General features: G+C 46.7%; 1 protein-coding gene across 1 annotated transcript; it reads left to right on the forward strand.

Moving 5' to 3' along the window:
* The first annotated feature begins 4,435 nt into the window (after positions 1–4,435).
* VPS72 (vacuolar protein sorting 72 homolog) lies at positions 4,436–20,133 on the forward strand. Its single transcript, XM_032154691.2, has 6 exons — positions 4,436–4,628; positions 8,663–8,815; positions 8,993–9,107; positions 10,147–10,323; positions 18,446–18,590; positions 19,561–20,133. Exons 1-6 carry the CDS (start codon positions 4,512–4,514, stop codon positions 19,946–19,948), a joined length of 1,095 nt encoding a protein of 364 aa, XP_032010582.1. The 5' UTR covers positions 4,436–4,511; the 3' UTR covers positions 19,949–20,133.
* Positions 20,134–21,167: the final 1,034 nt, after the last annotated feature.

Genomic DNA, 21,167 nt, shown 5'->3' on the forward strand with positions numbered 1-21,167 from the left:
AGAAAAAGAAAAACATTCATCTCCTGCCCGTCCCTGGGCGATGGATGGAGCAATACTGCTAAAAGGTTTATGGAGATGTTCGCATATACATTTCAAAGCACAGCACCGGTGATGGTAAAGATAATTATCAATAAATACTAAGGGAACTCAGAGGCCGGTGCCGGTGTGGGTCCTCTGGAAGCACAGCACCGGTCCCCTGGGCCCCGCTTTTCTTTCTCTACACTTTGTCTCTGTGTCTTATTCCTTTTCTCAAGTCTTTCGTCCCACCTAACGAGAAGCACCCACAGGTGTGGAGGGGCAGGCCACCCCTTCAGAGGCTAAATTATGAAGGATCTGAATACTGAAGGCCATGTAGTAGTTACCACCTACTACACATTTACTATGCACTTACTAAACACTGTGCTAAGCAGTTGACAAGAACTATCTCTCTGTGTCTTTTTTTTTTTGAAACGGAATCTTGCTCTGTCGCCCAGGCTGGAGTTCAGTGGTGCTATCTTGGCTCACTGCAACCTCTGTCTCCTGGGTTCAAGCTATTCTCCTGCCTCAGCCTCTCGACTAGCTGGGACTACAGGCGCCCGCCACCATGCCCGGCTGATTTTTATATTTTCAGTAGAGATGGGGTTTCACCATACTGGCCACGCTGGTCTCGAACTACTGACCTTGTGATCTACCGACCTTGTGATCTACCCACCTCGGCCTCCCAAAGTGCTGGGATTATAGGCGTGAGCCACAGCACCTGGCCAAGAATTATATCTCTTAATCTTCTACAACCTTAAAAGATAGATATTATTATCAGTCCCACTTTGCAGATGAGAAAACTGAGATTCAGAGAAGTAAAGCAACTTGTCCAAAATCATACAGCTAAAAGATCTTAAAGCTCACACTCAAATTCAGGTCTGGCTGGCTCTAAAGCTGTGTTCTCTTTTTGTTGTTGTTTTATTTTATTTTAATTTTTAATTGGCACATAATTGTACATATTTATGGGGCACATAGTGATGTTTCAATACATAAAATGTTTAGTGATCAGCTCAGGATAATTAGCATACATCTAAAAAATGTATCATTTATTTATTTATTTATTTTGAGATGGTGTCTCGCTCTGTCGTCCAAGCTGGAGTGCAGTGGTATGATGTCGGCTCACTATGACCTCCACCTCCCGGTTTCAAGTGATTCTCATGCCTCAGCCTCCTAAGTAACTGAAACTACAGGCACCTGCCACCACTCCTGGCCAATTTGTGTACGTTTTAGTAAAGACAAGGTTTCACCATGTCAGTCAGGCTTGTCTTGAACTACTGACCTCAAATAATCTGCCCACCTTAACCTCCCAAAGTGCTGGGATTACAGGCGTGAGCCACCGTGCCTGGCCTCACAAATATATAATTTATTTGTTTCCAGCACAAACATTCCATATCCTTCTTCTAGCTATTTGACAATATATATTATTGTTAATCATAGTTATCCCCCAGTGATATAGAACACTAGAATTTTTTTTTTTTTTTGAGATGGAGTCTCACTCTTGTTGCCCAGGCTGGAGTGCAATGGCGCGATCTTGGTTCACTGCAACCTCCACCTCCGGGGTTCAAATGATTCTCCTGCCTCTGCCTCCAAGTAGGTGGGATAACAGGCACCCGCCAACATGCCTGGCTAATTTTTGTATTTTTAGTAGAGATGGGGTTTCGCCATGTTGGCCAGGCTAGTCTCAAACTCCTATCTCAGGTGATCTGCCCACTTCAGCCTCCCAAAGTGTTGGGATTAGAGGTGTGAGCCACCGCACCCGGCCAAGAACACTAGAATTTATTCCTCCTATCTAAATGTAATTTGGGGCCAAGTGAGGTGGCTCACGCCTGTAATCCCAGCACATTGAGAGGCTGAGGAGTGGGGATTACTTGAGCCCAGGTGATCACCGTGGGCAACATGATGAAATCTCATCTCCACAAAAAGGTACAAAAAATTAGCCAGGTGTGGTGACATGAGCCTGTAGTTTCAGCTACCCGGGAGGCTGAGGTGTGATGATCACTTGAACCCAGGAGGTGGAGACTGCAGTGAGCAGTGATTGCATCACTGTATTCCAGCCTGGGTGACAAGAGTGAGATCCTATCTCAAACAAACAAACAAACGAACAAACAAATGTAACTGGGGGCCGGTGTGGTGGCTCACGGCTGTAATCCTAGCACTTTGGGAAGCCAAGGTGGGAGGACAGCTTGAGCCCAGGAGGTCAAGGAGGCAGTGAGCCATGATCCTGCTGCTGCACTCCAGCCTGGGCAACAGAGACCCTGTCTCAAAAAAAATTGTAATTTTATGTCTTTTTTTTTTTTTCTTTTGAGATGGAGTCTTGCTCTGTTGCCAGGCTGGAGTGCAGTGGCACAATCTTAGCTCACTGCAACCTCTGCCTTCCGAGTTCAAGCGATTCTCCTGCCTCAGCTTCCCGAGTAGCTGGGACTACAGGTGTGCACCACCACACCCAGCTAATTTTTGTATTTGTAGTGGAGACGGGGTTTCACCATGTTGGCCAGGATGGTCACAATCTCTTGACCTCGGGATCTGCCCACTTCAGCCTCCCAAAGTGCTGGGATTACAGGTGTGAGCCACTGTGCCAGGCCCAATTTTGTCTTTTTTTTTTTTTTTGAGACGGAGTCTTGCTCTGTTTCCCAGGCTGGAGTACGAATGGCGCGATCTCGGCTCACTGCAACCTCTGCCTCCCGAGTTCAAACAATTCTCTGCCTCAGCCTCCCGAGTAGCTGGGATAACAGGCGCCCACCACCATGACCAGCTAATTTTTGTATTTTTAGTAGAGATGGGGTTTCACCATCTTGGCCAGGCTGGTTGTGAACTCCTGACCTCATGATCCACCCCCCTCGGCCTCCCAAAGTGCTGGGATTACAGGTGTGAGCCACAGTTTTGTGTCTTTTAACAAATCTTTCCCTGTCCCTTCCTTCCCCCTGCTCTTCCCAGCCTCCAGTATCATCTGTTCTATTTTTCACTTCTATTAAATCAACTTTTTAAAAGCATCCACATATGAGTGAGAACATGCAGTGTTTAACTTTCTGTTCGTGGCTTAAGTCAGTTAACATGTCCTCCAGTTCCATCCATGTTGCTGCAAATGACAGGATTTTGTTCTTTCTAATGGCTGAAAAGTATTCCATTGTGTATATACACCCTATTTCCTTTATTCATCTGTTGTTGGACACGGAGATTGATTTCCTATTTTGGCTACTGTAAGTAGTGCCGCAATAAATATGGGGGTGCATAAATATGGAGTGCAGACGTCTCTTGGATGTACTGATTTCCTTTTTGTTTTTTGTTTTTTTTTTCCTAAATCGGCTTCCTCAGGTTGAATTATGTCCTTTCCTTTAGATAAATGTCTATGGCTGTATTTTTAACCACAATACTATGCTTTCTTCCTGAAGGATTTTGGACTTTATCTCGTAGATGATGTGGAGCCATTAAAAATGTTTGAGGACAGGAGTGGCAAAATCTGGGTTTTTAGAAAGTTTCCTACTGGCAGCAGTGTAGAAAACGGACTGGAGCAGAGAGAATGACCTCTTCTAAAAGAAAATGTGAGAGGCCGGGCGCGGTGGCTCACGCCTGTAATCCCAGCACTTTGGGAGGCCGAGGCGGGCGGATCACGAGGTCAGGAGATCGAGACCATCCTGGCTAACACGGTGAAACCCCGTCTCTACTAAAAATACAAAAAAAATTAGCCGGGCGAGGTGGCAGGCGCCTGTAGTCCCAGCTACGCGGGAGGCTGAGGCAGGAGAATGGCGTGAACCCCAGGGGGCGGAGCCTGCAGTGAGCCGAGATCGCGCCACTGCACTCCAGCCTGGGTGAAAGAGCGAGACTCCGTCTCAAAAAAAAAAAAAAAAAAAAAGAAAATGTGAGCCATGCGCGGTGGCTCACGCCTGTAATCCCAGCACTTTGGGAGGCCGAAGCGGGCGGATCACCTGAGGTCAGGAGTTGGAGACCAGCCTGGCCAACATGGTGAAAGCCGTCTCTACTAAAAATACAAAAATTGGCTGGGCGTGGTGGCGGGCGCCTGTAATCCCAGCTACTCGGGGGGCTGAGGCAGGAGAATCGCTTCAGCCTGGGAGACGGAGGTTGCAGTGGGCTGAGATCGTGCCACTGTACTCCAGTCTGGCGACAGAGAGAGACTCCGTCCCTACAAAAAAAAAAACAAAAACCATATATATATTAAAAATAAAAATAAATAAAAGAAAATGTGCTGACTTAGGGTTATGGGGGTCGTCGTACCACCAAGTGGACTCATTGAGCAAGGGAGATCTGGTACTAGGGCAAGCGGCCTAGAGGCTCCGCGCAGGAGGAGTAGGAGAGGCTGAAGAGTAAAGAGGGTTTAGAGGGTGGGACTAGGAGTCTCTCGACATTCTGTTACTTCTGCCTGTAAACGCCCGACTTCCGCCGCTGGGGGCCACCCGCAGGTAGTGGTATCGAGCGTCGAGCTCCCAGAACCGAGCTGGTGAGGGGCTGCGAGTGGCGGCGCAGTCTCGGTAGGCGGTATGAGTTTGGCTGGGGGCCGGGCACCCCGGAAGACCGCTGGGAACCGGCTTTCTGGGCTTTTGGAGGCAGAGGAGGAAGATGAGTTCTACCAGACGACTTATGGGGGTTTCACAGAGGCAAGATCCGGGCCTGGGAAAAGGGAGGGGAGGAAGCGAAGAGGAGCCCTGAAGGGAGAAACCCCGGACAAAGAAGAGGGCGGGGAATAGAGAGGAGCTCTGGGAGCTGATACTCAAGTGGCGTGGGTGAATCGGAGCCGGGGGGCAAGGCGGGGGGACGGATAGTGTGGAGTCCTAGAAGGGAGAGCTCTGGATGGGGTCAAAGGGGCCTCAGACGGAGAAGCTCTCCGGAGGCACTCCAGAGAACAGAGAACGGCAGAAACCTACCGTGTACTTGCGTGGTTGCATCTCTCACTGTACTTCTGACGTCCAGCATACACGAGGCACACACATACTAGTAGTCAGTTGCTCGATGTATACTCGTTGGCCCACTGCCGGATTATTCACCTGAGACATGGAAAGGAACCGCTCCAAAAGTAGAGGAGCTTAGCCCACTCCTTTTTCAGCTTTCAAGTCTCAGTGTAAATGTTTTCTCAAGAAGATAACCCTTCCTTGACTATCCTAACAAGTGTCCCCATTGATTTCTTCCACAGAACATATTTCAATTTGTAATTAGATTTGGTTTGCTTACTTGCTTATGCTTTTCTATTGCATTGTAAACTGTATAAAGTTAGAGATGGTCTGTTTTGTTCAACATTATGTGTGAGGTGTCCGGACTGGGCTGCCACTTGCTAAATTTTTATTAGTTGAACCTACTCGTTTATTAAATGTGTTGAGTACCCAGAGCATGCCATCGGTAATAGGTTGTTTTAGGCTCTGGGGAAACAGAATATTAAAAACAGTGCTCTGTCCTTACATACTCCATGCTCCAGTGGGGTAACTGGCTGGGTTAACAGTTAAAATACTGTGTGATGGGCCGGGCACAGTGGCTTTGGCTAGGCACACGGATTACACGCCTGTAATCCCAGCACTTTGGAAGGCCGAGGTGGGTGGATCACAAGGTCAGGAGATCGAGACCATCCTGGCCAACATGGTAAAACCCCCTGTCTCTATTAAAATACACAAATTAGCCAAGCGTGGTGGCGTGCGCCTGTAGTCCCAGCTACCCAGGAGGCTGAGGCGGAGAATCGCTTGAACCCTGGAGGAGGAGGTTGCAGTAAGCCAAGATCGTACCACTACACTCCAGCCTGGGCGACAGAGCAGAACTCCGTCTCAAACAAACAAAAAATGTGTGATAAAGACTAAAACAAGGTGTAAGAGTCTTAATTAAGGTAATACATCTGAACCAAAGTTGTTGATCAGGATAGGCATCCCTGGAGGGATGATGTTTAAGCCGAGGACAGTTTGAAAAGTAGACCTTAGCTTGATGAAAAGCAGGAGAAGGAGAAAGGTTAGTCCACAGAGCAGGTTGGGGAGAGTATGTAAAGACATTGAGATCCTGGTCTAGGACCTGCAAGTCTACTTTCATTCTCCAGAGCATGAAGGAGACTACAGATTGTTAAACCTGGAGGGAGTAGGCATGGGCCAGATCATTTAGGGCCTTGTGAGCTATGTTAAGGAGTTTTGCTCTTCATCCAGCGGACTGAGAAGAGTCATCAGAATTCCAGGATGAAATTTGTACTTTAGGAAGATTACTTACTCTGTAATGAGAATGGCTTGAAGGGGGCATGGCAGTAGAGAAACAAAGATTCAAGAGAAATTAAGGAATAGAACCCACAGGACTTAGGGGCTGGGTGCGGTGGCTCACGCCTGTAATCCTAGCACTTTGGGAGGCCGAGCTGGGTGGATCATGAGGTCAGGAGTTCGAGACCAGCCTGACCAACATGGTGAAACCCTGTCACCACTAAAAATGCAAAAAATTAGCTGGGTGTGGTGGTGTGCGCCTGTAATCCCAGCTACTTAGGAGGCTGAGGCAGGAGAATCACTTGAACCCGGGAGACAGAGGTTGCAGTGGATTGCGCCACTGCACTCCAGCCTGGGCGACAGAGCGAGACTCTGTCTCAAAAAAAAACAAAAAACCCACATCACTGACAGAGTCATTACTGACACAGCCCTAACCAACTAGTTTAAAATAGAACTTTCTCATCCCTCCTCTAAGGCCATTTTCCTATTTCTGTCATTTTACGACTTGTTATTTAATATGTACCTTTCATGCTTCCAAAAAGGATTTAAGGAGGCTTACAATATAAACAAAAAGTAGGAACAGTAAAAATAGAGACAGATCAGAAGTAATTGTACCAGGAACCTCTGCTAAAATGGTAATAGCAATTGATATTAAATTTAGCTGTGAGCTTCCTGGTAGCCAAACCTTGTATTTCTTTTTTTAGTAAGAAGCATACAAGTTCTTCAAGAGACACAAACTTTTTCAGCCTTAAATCCTAGGGAGCATTTATCATTATATCCTTATATTATAAAAAGTAACGGTTTTCATGGATGATATACAAACATTCTCTTATCTAGTGATGTCTCTTAATGACTCTCAATAAAAGCCAAAGGAATGGTAGTAAATCCTTAATTTAGTGCAAGTATGTTGATTGGGCACTAAGCTAATGTGTGGTTGATCTACTACCCTCTGGTGATATGGCTTAATACCAGATTAAAGCCGAGGGGATTAATGTGTTCCCAGGCCGTCTTTTACAAACATCAGTTAGGAGGAAATGATGGTCATCAGTGCAAAATTGAACTCTGGCTGGCTTGCTGTGTCAACCATCTGTGTTATTTGCTTGCTTTGGCATCATGTGTACCAAGATTAGCCCATTAGTCTGCATCACTGATTGAAGAGGGAGCCACATGTGTGAGGTGTCACCCAGCCCAGTTGACTGCCTCTCCCTCAAGTGGCTTTTTTCCCTTTTCTTTATAAAATGGCTGCCATTCTAGCCCTAGCCTGTTCACCTGAGGTCTAGGCTGTACTTCACGTTCTCTACTCCAGGCCATCTAACTGCCTCCAGAGCTTTCTGAAATACCCATTGTACATACCGTTACCCCTCCCCTAAATCTTCAGTGGCTCTCCATTATCCATAGTAGCAGTACTCAGCTGTTTTTCTGTCCCAACACACCTGAGGAATGACACATATTTCTCTCAGTAACTTTAGTTTACCTCAACAAAGATTATCAATGGTAGGACAAATAAGGAGATGGAGGGGATTGAGAATCACTGGCCTGCAGGTTAAAATCGTGTTTATTAGCGTGACATTTGAGTTTCTCTATAAATGGAATGCAACCTTCTTTTCAAATCATATAGTCCTACAGTGCAATCAGTGTTGGAAGGAGGCAGTGCTGGAGCCAAACGCAGTTGGCTAACAAGGTTTCTTGACAGAAAAGTTTTACTTAGATCTAAATCCTTATTCCATAAACATGCTGTACACATTACCATTTCTGCGCCTTTGTTTCTGCTATTTCATCTGCCCATGATTCCTTCTTCCCTCTTGGCTGTCTAAATACTAACAGTGTTTTCAACTATAGTTTAAGTCCTCTTCATCCTTTTTTTTTTGAGACTGTGTCTCGCCCTGTCGCCCAGGCTGGAGTGCAGTGGTACTATCTCAGCTCACTGCAACCTATGCCTCCTGGGTTCAAGCAATTCTCCTGCCTCAGCCTCCCAGGTAGCTGAGACTACAGGTGTGCATCACCATGCCCAGCTAATTTTTGTATTTTTAGTAGAGACAGAGTTTCACCATGTTGGCCAGGCTGGTCTCAAACTCCTGGCCTCAAGTGATCTGCCCATCTCGGCCTCCCAAAGTGCTGGGATTACAGGCGTGAGCCACCAAGCCTGGCCGAGACCCACATCTCAAAAAAAAAGTAGATTATGTTCTCCCCTTTACTGTAAGCCCCTGAAGGTAGAGACCAAACCATATCCTTTTGTTCCCCAGTACTTAACAGTGTGTTGCAGGTAAAGGGCTATCGATTAATGTTGGAAGGAGGTGGTACTGGAGTCAAAGGCCATTAGCTAAAAAGTTTTCTTGCCTGAGGAAAATGAAGGGCTGGATTCAGAAGGAGAGTAGGGCAGCCCTTATCAAGAAAGTTGAGAGATTCTGTTTCTCCTGAAGGGGCATTAAGGCTTCCATTGCCAGCCAACCCTCATCTCCCTGTGTCCTTAGGAATCCGGAGATGATGAGTATCAAGGGGACCAGTCAGACACAGAGGACGAAGTCGACTCTGACTTTGACATTGATGAAGGGGATGAACCATCCAGTGATGGAGAAGCAGAAGAGCCAAGAAGGAAGCGCCGAGTAGTCACCAAGGCCTATAAGGTACAGGGGGAGTCCTAGTTGTCTTGGATTTCCTCAATTCCTATTCTCTCTTTCATCAGGTCCCAGTACTCCCTACGCCACTTCCATTTCTGGCAATGCTAGTTTTCTCTCATTGAGATCCTCGTATTTCTCCTTACTTCTTCTGTTCCCTGGTATCTGATTCCAATCTGTCCTCAGGAGCCTCTCAAGAGCTTAAGGCCTCGAAAGGTCAACATCCCGGCTGGTAGCTCTCAGAAGGCCCGAGAAGAGAAGGCATTACTGCCATTAGAACTACAAGATGACGGCTCTGACAGTGAGTAGGGATGTTTGGGTCAATTGGAAAAATTGGCATATGATGATAAAGTATCATATCAGTGTTAAATTTACTGTTGTTGCCGGGTGCGGTGGCTCACTCCTAGAATCCCAGCACTTTGGGAGGCCTAGGCGGGTAGATCACCTGAGGTCAGGAGTTCGGTACCAGCCTGGCCAACATGGTGAAATTCCGTCTCTACTAAAAATACAAAAATTAGCCAGGTGTGGTGGTGGGCCCCTGTAATCCCAGCTACTTGGGAGGCTGAGGCAGGAGAATTGCTTGAACCTGGGAGGCAGAGGTTACAGTGAGCAAAGGCCACACCATTGCACTCCAGCCTGGGCAACGAGCAAAACTCCATCTCCAAAAAAAAATAATAAAAAGAAGAAAAAATTTACTGATGTTGATAACTTACTATGGATAGGAAAATCCTCATTCTTAGGAAATACACACTGAAATATTTAGGGTTAAAGGCCATGATGTGTACAACTTTAGTTACCTAATTTAGATCATTCAGAAAAAAACCACACATACAAATGTAAAAGGGCCAAAATATTACCAATAGGTGATAGGGGTAAAAGATACATGAGTATTCCTTGTACTATTCTTGCAACTTTGTAGGTTTGAAATTATTTCCAGGCCAGGTACGGTTGCTCGTGCCTTTAATCCCAGCATTTTGGGAGGCTGAGGCAGGCAGATCACGAGGTCAGGAGTTCAAGACCATCCTGGCTAACATGATGAAACCCCATCTCTACTAAAAATACAAAAAATTAGCTGGACGTGGTGGCATGCACCTGTAGTCCCAGCTGCTTGGGAGTCTGAGGCAGGAGAATTGTTTGAACCCAAGAGGCAGAGGTTGGAGTGAGCCGAGATCGTGCCACTGTACTCCAGCCTGGGCGACAGAGCGAGATTCTTCTCAAAAAAAAAAAAAAAAAAAAAAGGAAAGAAAAGAAAAGAAATTATTTCCAAGCACAAAATTTCAAAATAAATAAAATAGGTGGACATGAATTCAAAGATTTCTTCTTATCTCACTCTCTTCCAGGTCGGAAGTCCATGCGTCAGTCTACAGCTGAGCATACACGACAAACGTTTCTTCGGGTACAGGAGAGGCAGGGCCAGTCAAGACGGCGAAAGGGGCCCCACTGTGAGCGGCCACTGACCCAGGAGGAACTGCTCCGGGAGGCCAAGATCACAGAAGAGCTTAATTTACGTTCACTGGGTCAGTCTGTGGTTTTGGAAAAAGTAGGTAGAGGGGCTGAGGGGCATGAGAAAAACCATGAGACCTGGAGGACCAAAGAACTGGAGAGATGGAAATTTGGGATGAGGGAATCAGAAGGAAGAAATGGCAGAGAGTAGGTAATTAGGTGTAAGAGGCTAGGCAGTTACGAGCACTCTGAAGAACAAGCTAAGGTACTTTGGTATAAAATAAGAGTTATATAGAACTGAGGTCAAATCCTCGTTCTGCTATTCACTTGCTTTAAGTCTGTAGGTAAATTACTTGACTTATTCACATTTTGCTTTTCTTGTTTATAAAATGGGGTGTATGCCTAATGACTCAGGGAATTTAGGCAGGAGGATCACTTGAGGCCAGGAGTTCATAACCAGCTTGGACAACATAGTGAAACCCCATCTCTAAAAAAAAAAAAAAAGCAGGGGGTGATAATGTTGACTTTAATGATAATCATGAGAATGTAAAGTCAGCAGATTAGTCCTTCATGAGATAAATTGCTTTAAAAATCTCTTCATTTTATGGTATTGCTTTAAAAATCTCTTCAGTTTGGGCCAAGCGCAGTGGCTCATACCTGTAATCCCGGCACTTTGGGAGGCCAAGGTGGGTGGATCACTTGCAGTTGGGAGTTCCAGACCAGTCTTGCCAACATGGTGAAACCCCGTCTCTACCAAAAATACAAAAATTAGCTGGGCATTGTGGCACATGTCTGTAATCCCAGGTACTTGGGAGGCTGAGGCAAGAGAATCATTTGAACCTGGGAGGTGGAAGTTGCAGTGAGCTGAGATCACACCCCTGCACTCCAGCCGGGGCTACAGAGCGATACTCCATCTCAAAAAAAAAAACAAAAAAACAAAAAAACAAAAAAAAAAACCTCTTCAGTTTATAGGCATAGAACCATGTACAGTAGTATATCATACAAAAATATATACTTCTTTATAGAGTAGTAAGGAGTCTCGTATCGTGAAAGGTACATGATAAATTGAGGGACCAGCAGATTCACACCTCTTAGTACATACTTTCTGGGTGAAATAGCATGTGGAATCACCCACAGTATTTAATATGTTTTCTTTCTCTTTTTTTCTTGTTTTTGACACGGAGTCTCGCTCTGTCGCCCAGGCTTGAGTGCAATGGCGCGATCTCGGCTCACTGCAACCTCCACCTCCCAGGTTCAAATGATTCTTCTGCCTCAGCCCCCCGTGTAGCTGGGACCACAGGCCCATGCCACCATGTCCGGCTAATTTTTTGTATTTTTAGTAGAGACAGGGTTTCATTGTGTTAGCCAGATGGTCTCGATCTCCTGATCTCATGATCTGCCTGCTGTAGCCTCCCAAAGTGCTGGAATTACAGCCATGAGCCACCGTGCCTGGCCATTTTTCTCTCCTTTTTTTTGTTCTCTCTTTTTTTTTTTTTTTTTTTGGCCAACCATATATAATTGAATATGCATAAGCTAGATGTGATTTCCCAGAAGTGGGAGATTATTTACCTGGAATATCTGGGACCCATCCTATTCCAGATTAGTAATAGTTTTGAAATTTAGATAACTTCGCCGGGCGCGGTGGCTCACACCTGTAATCCCAGCACTTTGGGAGGCCGAGATGGGTGGATCACGAGGTCAGCAGATCAAGACCATTCTGGCTAACACGGTGAAACCTCATCTCTACTAAAAATACAAAAAAATTAGCCAGGCATGGTGGTGGGTGCCTGTAGTCCCAGCTGCTCAGGAGGCTGAGGCAGGAGAATGGCGTGAACCCAGGAGGCAGAGCTTGCAGTGAGCCGAGAATTGCGCCACTGCATCCCAGCCTGGGCGACAGAGCAAGACTGTTTCAAAAAAAAAAAAAAAAAGAAATAAAGAAATTTAGATAACTTGACTCCAAAAGAACACAATGATTGAGAAAAGATTTAGCTCATCCCTAACATCTTCAGGATATATTCTCATCACTTTTTCTTTCATTATATTGGTATTAAAGTGGGACATATAATCTTTATTTATATAACAGCAATTAAGTATTTTAAAACAGTAGCTGTCCCTTAAAACACATAAAGTAATGACAGAACCATCACAAGCAACAAGGTCACCTTGATGTTACTGTAGTTACAATCTGCATCCCTTGTCCACGTTGATTGGTTTGGACCACTGTAAGGAGAGTGACTCCCAGGTTTTCTTTTCTTTTCTTCTTTTTTTTTTTTTTTTTTTTTTGAGACAGAGTCTCACTCTGTCGCCCAGGCTGGAGTGCAGTGGCGTGATCTCGGCTCACTGCAAGCTCCGCCTCCTGGGCTTGAGATTCTCTTGCCTCAGCCTCCCAAGTAGCTGGGATTACAGGTGCCCGCCACCATGCCCAGCTAATTTTTTTGTATTTTTAGTTGAGATGGGGGTTTCACCATGTTGGCCAGGCTGGTCTTGAACTCCTGACCTCAGGTGATCCACCCGCCTCACCCTCCCAAAGTGCTGGGATTACAGGCTTGAGCCACCGCGCCCGGCAATTCCCAGGTTTTCGACATCAGTAACTGGCTTAGGAGACCCTGAAGGAGGAGCAAGTTCAGTGGGGAAAAAATAAATTTATTTTTGAACATGTTGAATTTAAGGAGTTTGTGAGCAATTCATGCAGTGATGAGAGGTCAGTTAAATATGCAAATCTGGTGTTCCAATAAGAGATCTGGGCTGAAAATATAAATTTGGAAGTCTTTAGAATATGGATGGTAATTGACGATATTGGAGTGCATCTGAGCATGGAGGGAGAAAGCTCAGAGTGAGAAAACAGAGGCCTGATAGAGTCCTGCAGACACTAAAATGTGATAGTTTCATACAAGAGGAGGAGCTTTGAAAAGAGCCTGGAAGTGACCAACGAGTTGGAGAAACCCAGGAGAGTTTGTGTTAAAAATGCCAGGAAAGAGAATGTCTCAAGAGAGTAATTGCTGCTGAGACGATGATTAGTAGAACTGAGAAGTGCCCATTGGTTTTGGTGAGATAGAGGTCAGACATTACCTTAGCACTTTTTGGGGACCAAGTCATATCAAAGTATATTGGGGAGCAAAACTTTTCAAGCTTGGCCATGAAGGGTAGAAGAGGGCATAGAAGCTACAGAGGGGTCTGAGATTAAGGTAAAGTTGTTTTTATTTTATTCGAAGATATTAGAAATTATATCTTTCATGAGAAACAAGTGAGTTTAAAGAAAGAGAAGAAAAAACGGTTATTAATAGTGTAGGTTTTTGGAGATGGGAGGCAAGGCTGGGAACCAGAGCAGCATGGTGGAGGAATTGGCTTTAGATGGGGGAAGGGAGAAAGAAAGTGTGGTGGCTGGGCGCTGTGGCTGACACCTGTAATCCCAGCACTTTGGGAGGCTGTGGCGGGCGGATCATCTGAGGTCAGGAGTTCGAGACCAGCCTGACCAACATGGAGAAACCCAGTCTCTACTAAAAATACAAAATATTAGCTGAGTGTGGTGGCACATGCCTGTAATCCCAGCTACTTGGGAGGCTGAGGCAGGAGAATCACTTGAACCCGGGAGGTGGAGGTTGCAGTGAGCCGAGATCGTGCCATTGCACTCCAGCCTGGGTAACAAGAGTGAAACTCTGTCTTTAAAAAAAAAAAAAAAGAAAGAAAGTGTGGCTTAGCCGAGTGCAGTGGCTTAGCCGAGTGCAGTGGCTCCTAGCACTTTGGGAGGCCAAGGAAGGAGGATCACTTGAGCCCAGGAGTTCAAGACCAGCCTGGGCAACATAGTGAGACCCCTGTCTCTATTTAAAAATGTGGCTTACAGTTGTAGGTTTGTAATCCAGAGGGAGGGCATCGCAGTGGTTCTCACCTGATGTCTTTTTCATTATGCAGCACCATCTGTCAAACATTAAGGATACAGCTGGAAGCTTGAGGAAACTGAGGAGCATTTAAATAGTTATTGATGTGGGATATTGAGCAGTATTGAGGGACCTGCTGAAGGCTAGGACCATGAATTTATGGTGGTTCCAGTCTGTGCTGTTATTTTTCTCCAGTAGCACTCAGCAGTCCAGATCAGGGCAAGGGAATTATTGACAAGAGAGTGACTGAAGTGATTGAAATGATACAGTGAGCAACCTAAGCGTGATTTAAAAAGGAAAATGTGACTGGGCGCGGTGGCACATGTCTGTAATCCCAGCACATTGGGAGGCCAAGGCAGGCAGATCACGAGGTAAGGAGTTCGAGACCAGCCTGGCCAACATGGTGAAACCCTGTCTCTACTAAACATACAAAAAATTAGCCAGGCATGGTGGTGCATGTCTGTAGTCCTGGCTACTCAGGGGGCTGATAATCACTGAGGAGAATCACTTGAAACCAGGAGGTGGAGGTTGCAGTGAGTGGAGATCATGTCACTATACTCCAGCCTGGGCAACAGAGTGAGACTCAAAAAAAAAATTAAAGTGACATGGAAAAGAAGGTTGTTAGAGATGAGGTGATAAAGTGTGGCCATGCAGTGTTGAAGGGGCTACCCAAGTGCACTTTGAAGTCACCAGGGTGACCCTAAGATGATGGGAATTGGGGTAGAGATGAAGAGTGGAAACCACTGCCAAAGTCTTCAGTGAGTGAGGGAGTGACCATGACTAGGAAGGAGAGAAGGTAATCTAGACTCTTGGCACAGGTCTCAAAAGAGAAGAGAGTTTGCTGGTAGGCAGAAAAGTAGTGATCTGAAAGCTACAGGGTGGGGTCCAGTAGGACATAGGTATATCCTGTAGGGATGTAAGAGAATGAGCAACCTCCACCAGAGGTCTGCAGAGAGGAGTGGTGGCCTCAGTGAATGACCAGGTTTCTGTTAAGGCAAGTCATGGAAGGAATGCTGAGTGAGGAGCTTGAGGATATAGATGAGTTGGCAGATTACAGAGCACGAGTTCCAGAGGGTGTAGGCAAGTGTTTGAAAGTAGAGGGGTTGGGCCAGGCGTGGTGGCTCATGTCTGTAATTCCAGCACTTTGGGAGGCTGAGGTGGGCGGGTCACGAGGTCAGGAGTTCCAGACCATCCTGGTCAACATGGTGAAACCCTGTCTCTACTAAAAATACAAAAATTAGCTGGGCATGGTGGCGCGTGCCTATAGTCCCTGCTACTCAGGAGGCTGAGGCAGGAGAATTGCTTGAACCTGGGAGGGGGAGGTTGCAGGGAGCCGAGATCGCGCCACTGTACTCCAGCCTGGTGACAGAGCAAGACTCTGTCTCAAAAAAAAAGAAAAAGAAAGTAAAGGGGTTGAGGGGTTGGAAGACAGCTCAAGGGAGAGAAAGCAGTATTATCAAACAGTTCAAGTGCAAGAGAGGTTCAATCATTGGAAGGGTTTCCAGAGTACTCTTTTTTTTTTTTTTTTTGAGACGGAGTCTCGCTCTGTCGCCCAGGCTGGAGTGCGATGGCAGAATCTCGGCTCTCTGCAACCTCCGCCTCCCAGGTTCAAGCGATTCTCCTGCCTCAGCCTCCCGAGTAGCTGGGATTACAGGCCCAAGCCACCACACCCAGCTAATTTTTGTATTATTAGTAGAGACAGGGTCTCACCATGTTGGCCAGGTCCGTCTCAAACTCCTGACCTCGGGTAATCCACCTGCCTAGGCCTCCCAAAGTGCTATAATTACAGGCGTAAGCCACTGCACCCAGCCTCCAGAGTACTCTTTTTATGGTCAGACTTTAGGGGATTGTGTTCATCGTAACCGTATTTAAGGACACAGAAATCTGGAGTTCATTCAGAGGAAGGGGACGAGGAATATTTTGATTCATTTTTTTTCGTATGTTTGTTTTGTTTTTGGAGACGGAGTTTCACTCTTGTTTCTCAGGCTAGAGTGCAATGGTATGATCTTGGCTCGCCACAACCTCCGCCTCCCAGGTTCAAGCAATTCTCCTGCCTCAGCCTCCTGGTAGCTGGGATTACAGGCATGCACCACCACATCTGGCTCATTTGGTATTTTTAGTAGAGACGGGGTTTCTCCATGTTAGTCAGGCTGGTCTCGAACTCCCGACCTCAGGTGCTCTGCCCACCTCAGCCTCCCAAAGCGCTGGGATTACAGGCATGAGCCACCACGCCTGGCGATTCTTTTTTTTGAGACGGAGTCTCGCTCTGTTGCCCAGGCTGGAATGCAATGGCGCAATCTCAGCTCACTGCAAGCTCTGCCTCCTGGGTTCATGCCATTCTCCTGCCCCCACCTCCCGAGTAGCTGGGACTACAGGCGCCCGCCACCACGCCCGGCTAATTTTTTGTATTTTTAGTAGAGACGGGGTTTCAGCGTGTTAGCCAGGACGATCTCGATCTCCTGACCTTGTGATCCGCCCATCTCTGCCTCCCAAAGTGCTAGGATTACAGGCATGAGCCACTGCGCCTGGCCTCTTTTTTTTTTTTTTTTTTTAATTTATTTATCTTTTTGAGACGGAGTCGCACTCTGTTGCCCAGGCTGGAGTGCAGTGGCACGATCTCGGCTTATTGCAACCTCCGCCTCCTGGGTTCAAGCGATTCTCCTGCTTCAGCCTCCAGAGTAGCTGGGACTACAGGTGCACACCACCATGCCCAGATAATTTTTTGTATTTTTAGTAGAGATGAGGTTTCACTATGTTGACCAAGATGGTCTTGATCTCCTGACCTCATGATCCGCACACCTTGGCCTCCCAAAGTGCTGGGGTTACAGGTGTGAGCCACCAAAAAAAGCCCGGCCCTTTTTTTAAAATTTTTTAAATTGTTTATTTTTTTGAGACAGTTTCGCTCTTATTGCCCACGTTGGAGTGCAATAGCGCAACCTCGCTTCAACCTCTGCCTCCCAAGTTCGAGCAATTCTTCTGTCTCAGTCTCCCAAGTAGCTGGGATTATAGTCATGTGCTACCACACCCGGATAGTTTTTGTATTTTTGGTAGAGATGGGGTTTCACCATGTTGGTCAGGCTGGTCTTGAACTCCTGAACTCAGGTGATCCACCCACCTCCGCCTCCCAAAGTGCTGGGATTACAGGCATGAGACACTGTGCCCGGCCTTGATTCATTTATTCATTAACAAATATTTAATGAGTGAGGCCGGGCGCGGTGGCTCACGCTTGTAATCCCAGCACTTTGAGAGGCCGAGGCGGGCGGATCACGAGGTCAGGAGATCGAGACCACGGTGAAACCCCGTCTCTACTAAAAATACAAAAAAAAATTAGCCGGGCGTGGTGGCGGGCGCCTGTAGTCCCAGCTACTCGGAGAGGCTGAGGCAGGAGAATGGCGTGAACCCGGGAGGCGGAGCTTGCAGTGAGCCGAGATTGCGCCACTGCACTCCAACCTGGGCGACAGAGCGAGACTCCGTCTCAAAAAAAAAAAAAAATTTAATGAGTGCCCGTAATGTGGAAAATGCTGTATCACCCTGATAATATTTAGGCAATATGAGTTATAGTCACTGCCCTTAAGGAGGAGACATATATACCAATAGGGCATCACCACAGAGCAGTGTCACGGAGACCAGGCAGGTAACATGAAGTGTACAGCCAGCCAGAGGGATGGTGGTGAACTGGAGAGGAGTGCCTGAAAGGAGGAACAGTTACTCAGCTCAGCTAATTGTTCCCCTGTAAGAATGCAGACCCAGGGTTGCCAGATTTTGTTGTTTAAGAGCGACCAGAAATCTCTATATTTAAATATAATTTCCTACTTTGTTAATTTTTTTTTTTTTTTTGGAGATATGATCTCACTCTGCTGCCTAGGCTGGAGTGCAGTGGTGCCATCTCAGCTCACTGCAACCTCCGCCTCCCCGGCTCAAGCGATCCTCCCACCTCAGCTTCCCAAGTAGCTGGGATTACAGGCGTGTGCCAGCACACCCAGCTGTAGGAGTGAATTGACAGGGCATTTGTAGAGGAGATTTTGGTATCTGGGAAAGCAAATAAGCTCCTCACCAAGGGGTACCTTCCAACTCTGAGGTACTATAGAGGGCCCAGGTGTACTTGAGAAATGAGCAGAGAAGATGTCAAGAAAAAACTTATAAGCAGAAAACTTACAAAATGGGAGGTGCCAGAGGGCCTTAGGGGACTTCCATAGTTGTCTCTGGTAGTTGGCAGTGACTAGATAGCCAGGAAGATAATTGAGAGATCGTGGGACAGTACTGGGATGTGGGAAAAAGGGACATTCTGATCATCCCCTCATTTCTTCCTTTGACCCTAAAGAGACATATGAGCGGCTTGAGGCTGACAAAAAGAAGCAGGTTCATAAGAAGCGGAAGTGCCCTGGGCCCATAATCACCTATCATTCAGTGACAGTGCCACTTGTTGGGGAGCCAGGCCCCAAGGAAGAGAACGTTGACATAGAAGGGTGAGTGAATCTCAAGAGGAAAAGAGATTGTATATTCAGCTCATGTTCTCTTGGCCCCATTTTCCTTGCTTTTCTCACACAGCTCACCTCAACACTCGGAGATTTCTTTCAGATTCCTCACTCCCTTCAGCTCATTTTCTTTTTTTTTCTTTTTTTTTTTTTTTTTTTTTTTTGAGACAGGGTGTCGCTCTGTCGCCTAGGCTGGAATGCAGTGGTGCAGTCTCGGCTCACTGCAACCTCCACCTCCTGTGCTCAAGCGATCCTCCCACCTTAGCCTCCCAAGTAGCTGGGAGTACAGCCACACATGCTAATTTTTGTATTTTTTGTAGAGACGGTTTCGCTGTGTTGCCCAGACTCCTGGGTTAAAGTAATCCTCCCGCTTCATCTTCCTAAAATGCTGGGATTACAGGTGTGAGCCACTGCGCCCAGCCCAGCTTATTTCTTTCCTTTTTCTTTTAGCTTCTCTCTTCTTCTCTTTCCTGTTTTTCCTTCTGGCCTAGCTTTCTTTTCCCATCAATCACTTAGTAGGTTCCTCAGAATGTTCCCAACACCCTGCCTCCTTTTTCTCTTTCCTCATCTCTCTGATTTCCTTCTTTCTTTCTTTCTTTCTTTTTTTTTGAGATGGAGTCTCGCTCTGTCACCCAGGCTGGAGTGTAATGGCACGATCTTGGCTCAATGCAACCTCCGCCTCCTGGCTTCAAGTGATTCTCCTGCCTCAACCTCCTGAGTAGTGGGATTACAGGCATCCGCCACCACGCCTGGCTAATTTTTATATTTTTAGTAGAGACGGGGTTTCACCTTGTTGGTCAGGCTGGTCTCGAACTCCTGACCTCGTCATCTGCCTGCCTCAGCCTCCCAAAGTGCTGGAATTACAGGCATGAGTCACTGCACCCAGCCTGATTTCCTTCTTTCTATATCTGTTGTCTTCTCTCCTCAGCTCTTTGTGTTTTTCTTTGTCTTTTGTCCTCAGACTCGATCCTGTTCCCTCAGCATCTGCATTGACTCCTCATGCTGGGACTGGACCCGTCAACCCCCCTGCTCGTTGCTCACGTACCTTCATCACTTTTAGTGATGATGCAACTTTCGAGGAATGGTTCCCCCAAGGGCGGCCCCCAAAAGTCCCTGTTCGGGAGGTCTGTCCAGTGACCCATCGTCCAGCCCTATACCGGGACCCTGTTACAGACATACCCTATGCCACTGCTCGAGCCTTCAAGATCATTCGTGAGGCCTACAAGAAGTACATTACTGCCCATGGACTGCCGCCTACTGCCTCAGCCCTGGGCCCCGGCCCGCCACCTCCTGAGCCCCTCCCTGGCTCTGGGCCCCGAGCCTTGCGCCAGAAAATTGTCATTAAATGAAGAGATGTCTAGTCCTCAGAAACTTCTTTCCTGCCATGATTGGGGCTCTTGCTGTTCCATTTCCTCTCCCTGCTTCTCCCCTTTGTCACCTCTGATCTTTGCCTAATCTATTTCTTTTTCCTTTTCCCCTAGTTCTTACAGGTTTCGTTGTGTTTTTTAATCTAATAAAATAGAAAGATCCCTTTTGTCTGGTGTCCAGTCTAGGGTTGGGAGCAAGAAGTATTTATGAATACCTGAATATATTTGGGTCTTTATTTGATAGCATTTATTATGAGCTCATTCCTCCAACTAAATTATAAACATCTGAAAATTGCACACCAAAACACATCCTTGTATTGACCTTCCTATCACTTTACACTCACTGTTTTGAATACAGCAGGCACCAAATAAGAAGGAACTGGCTGATTCTAGTCGAACTCCGATGTCTCGGACTGGGGCTTGTATGAAGGGAAGTGGAGGAGATGCCATGGCTGTTAATGACCACTAGAGGCTCTCAGGGCTGGACAGGGTATGGGGGCTGTGTATATGTGATCTCCCACTACCCCCCACCTGGCCAGAGCTAAAATAATAAAATGCTGAGCTCACTGTTCCCCCACCCTCTCCCCCGGCACTGGGCTCCTCCTGCTGCTGGGACAGTGCTGTAGTAGAACAGACAGACGTACTGACACAGGGGAGGTGAGAAGGGAGGTGACCACCAGGACTGGTAGGTGGGGAAGACAGGGGGCTTATGGATGAGAGTCCGGTGGGAGATGGGAGGAGAAGAGTGGTTCCTATGGGGAATGATGTGGAGTGTGTCCCTGTCTCTGTCACTCTGTGTATATTTCTGCCACTGTGCCGTCCTACCCCTTAACTGTGTATAGTTTACATTGTTGATGTGTCTCACATACTTTCTGGATCTTTCATATTCAGCATGGTGTGTATGTATAGCTTCTTGTGTGTATCTTATATTGTACAAAATTGTGCGAGTTTAATATTCCCACTGTTTTTAAAAAAACTTTACCCCATTTACACCCATTGGTCTGGTGTCACCTTCCTGTCCAAAGCAAGGGACAGATTATGGGGACTCAGTCCCTTCTCCAGAGGCCTTACTACCCTTACCCCAACCTGGAAGTCCCCCAACTGCTCCGAGCCCTTGCCTTCCCTTAAGACTTCAAATTTTAGCAAACACAGAAAGTGAAATCTTGATCCCCCACAATAAAAGGGAAATGAGGATTGGGTA

The sequence above is a fragment of the Hylobates moloch genome, unplaced genomic scaffold, assembly GCF_009828535.3.
Source record: "Hylobates moloch isolate HMO894 unplaced genomic scaffold, HMol_V3 SCAFFOLD_5, whole genome shotgun sequence".
Lineage (NCBI taxonomy): Eukaryota > Metazoa > Chordata > Mammalia > Primates > Hylobatidae > Hylobates > Hylobates moloch.

Coding starts and splice junctions, on each gene's coding strand:
- VPS72 (XM_032154691.2), top strand. CDS start 4,512: ATGAGTTTGGCTGGGGGCCGGGCACCCCGGAAGACCGCTGGGAACCGG. Junction 8,816..8,992: donor TAGTCACCAAGGCCTATAAG/GTACAGGGGGAG, acceptor ATCTGTCCTCAG/GAGCCTCTCAAGAGCTTAAG. Junction 10,324..18,445: donor GCTTAATTTACGTTCACTGG/GTCAGTCTGTGG, acceptor TTGACCCTAAAG/AGACATATGAGCGGCTTGAG.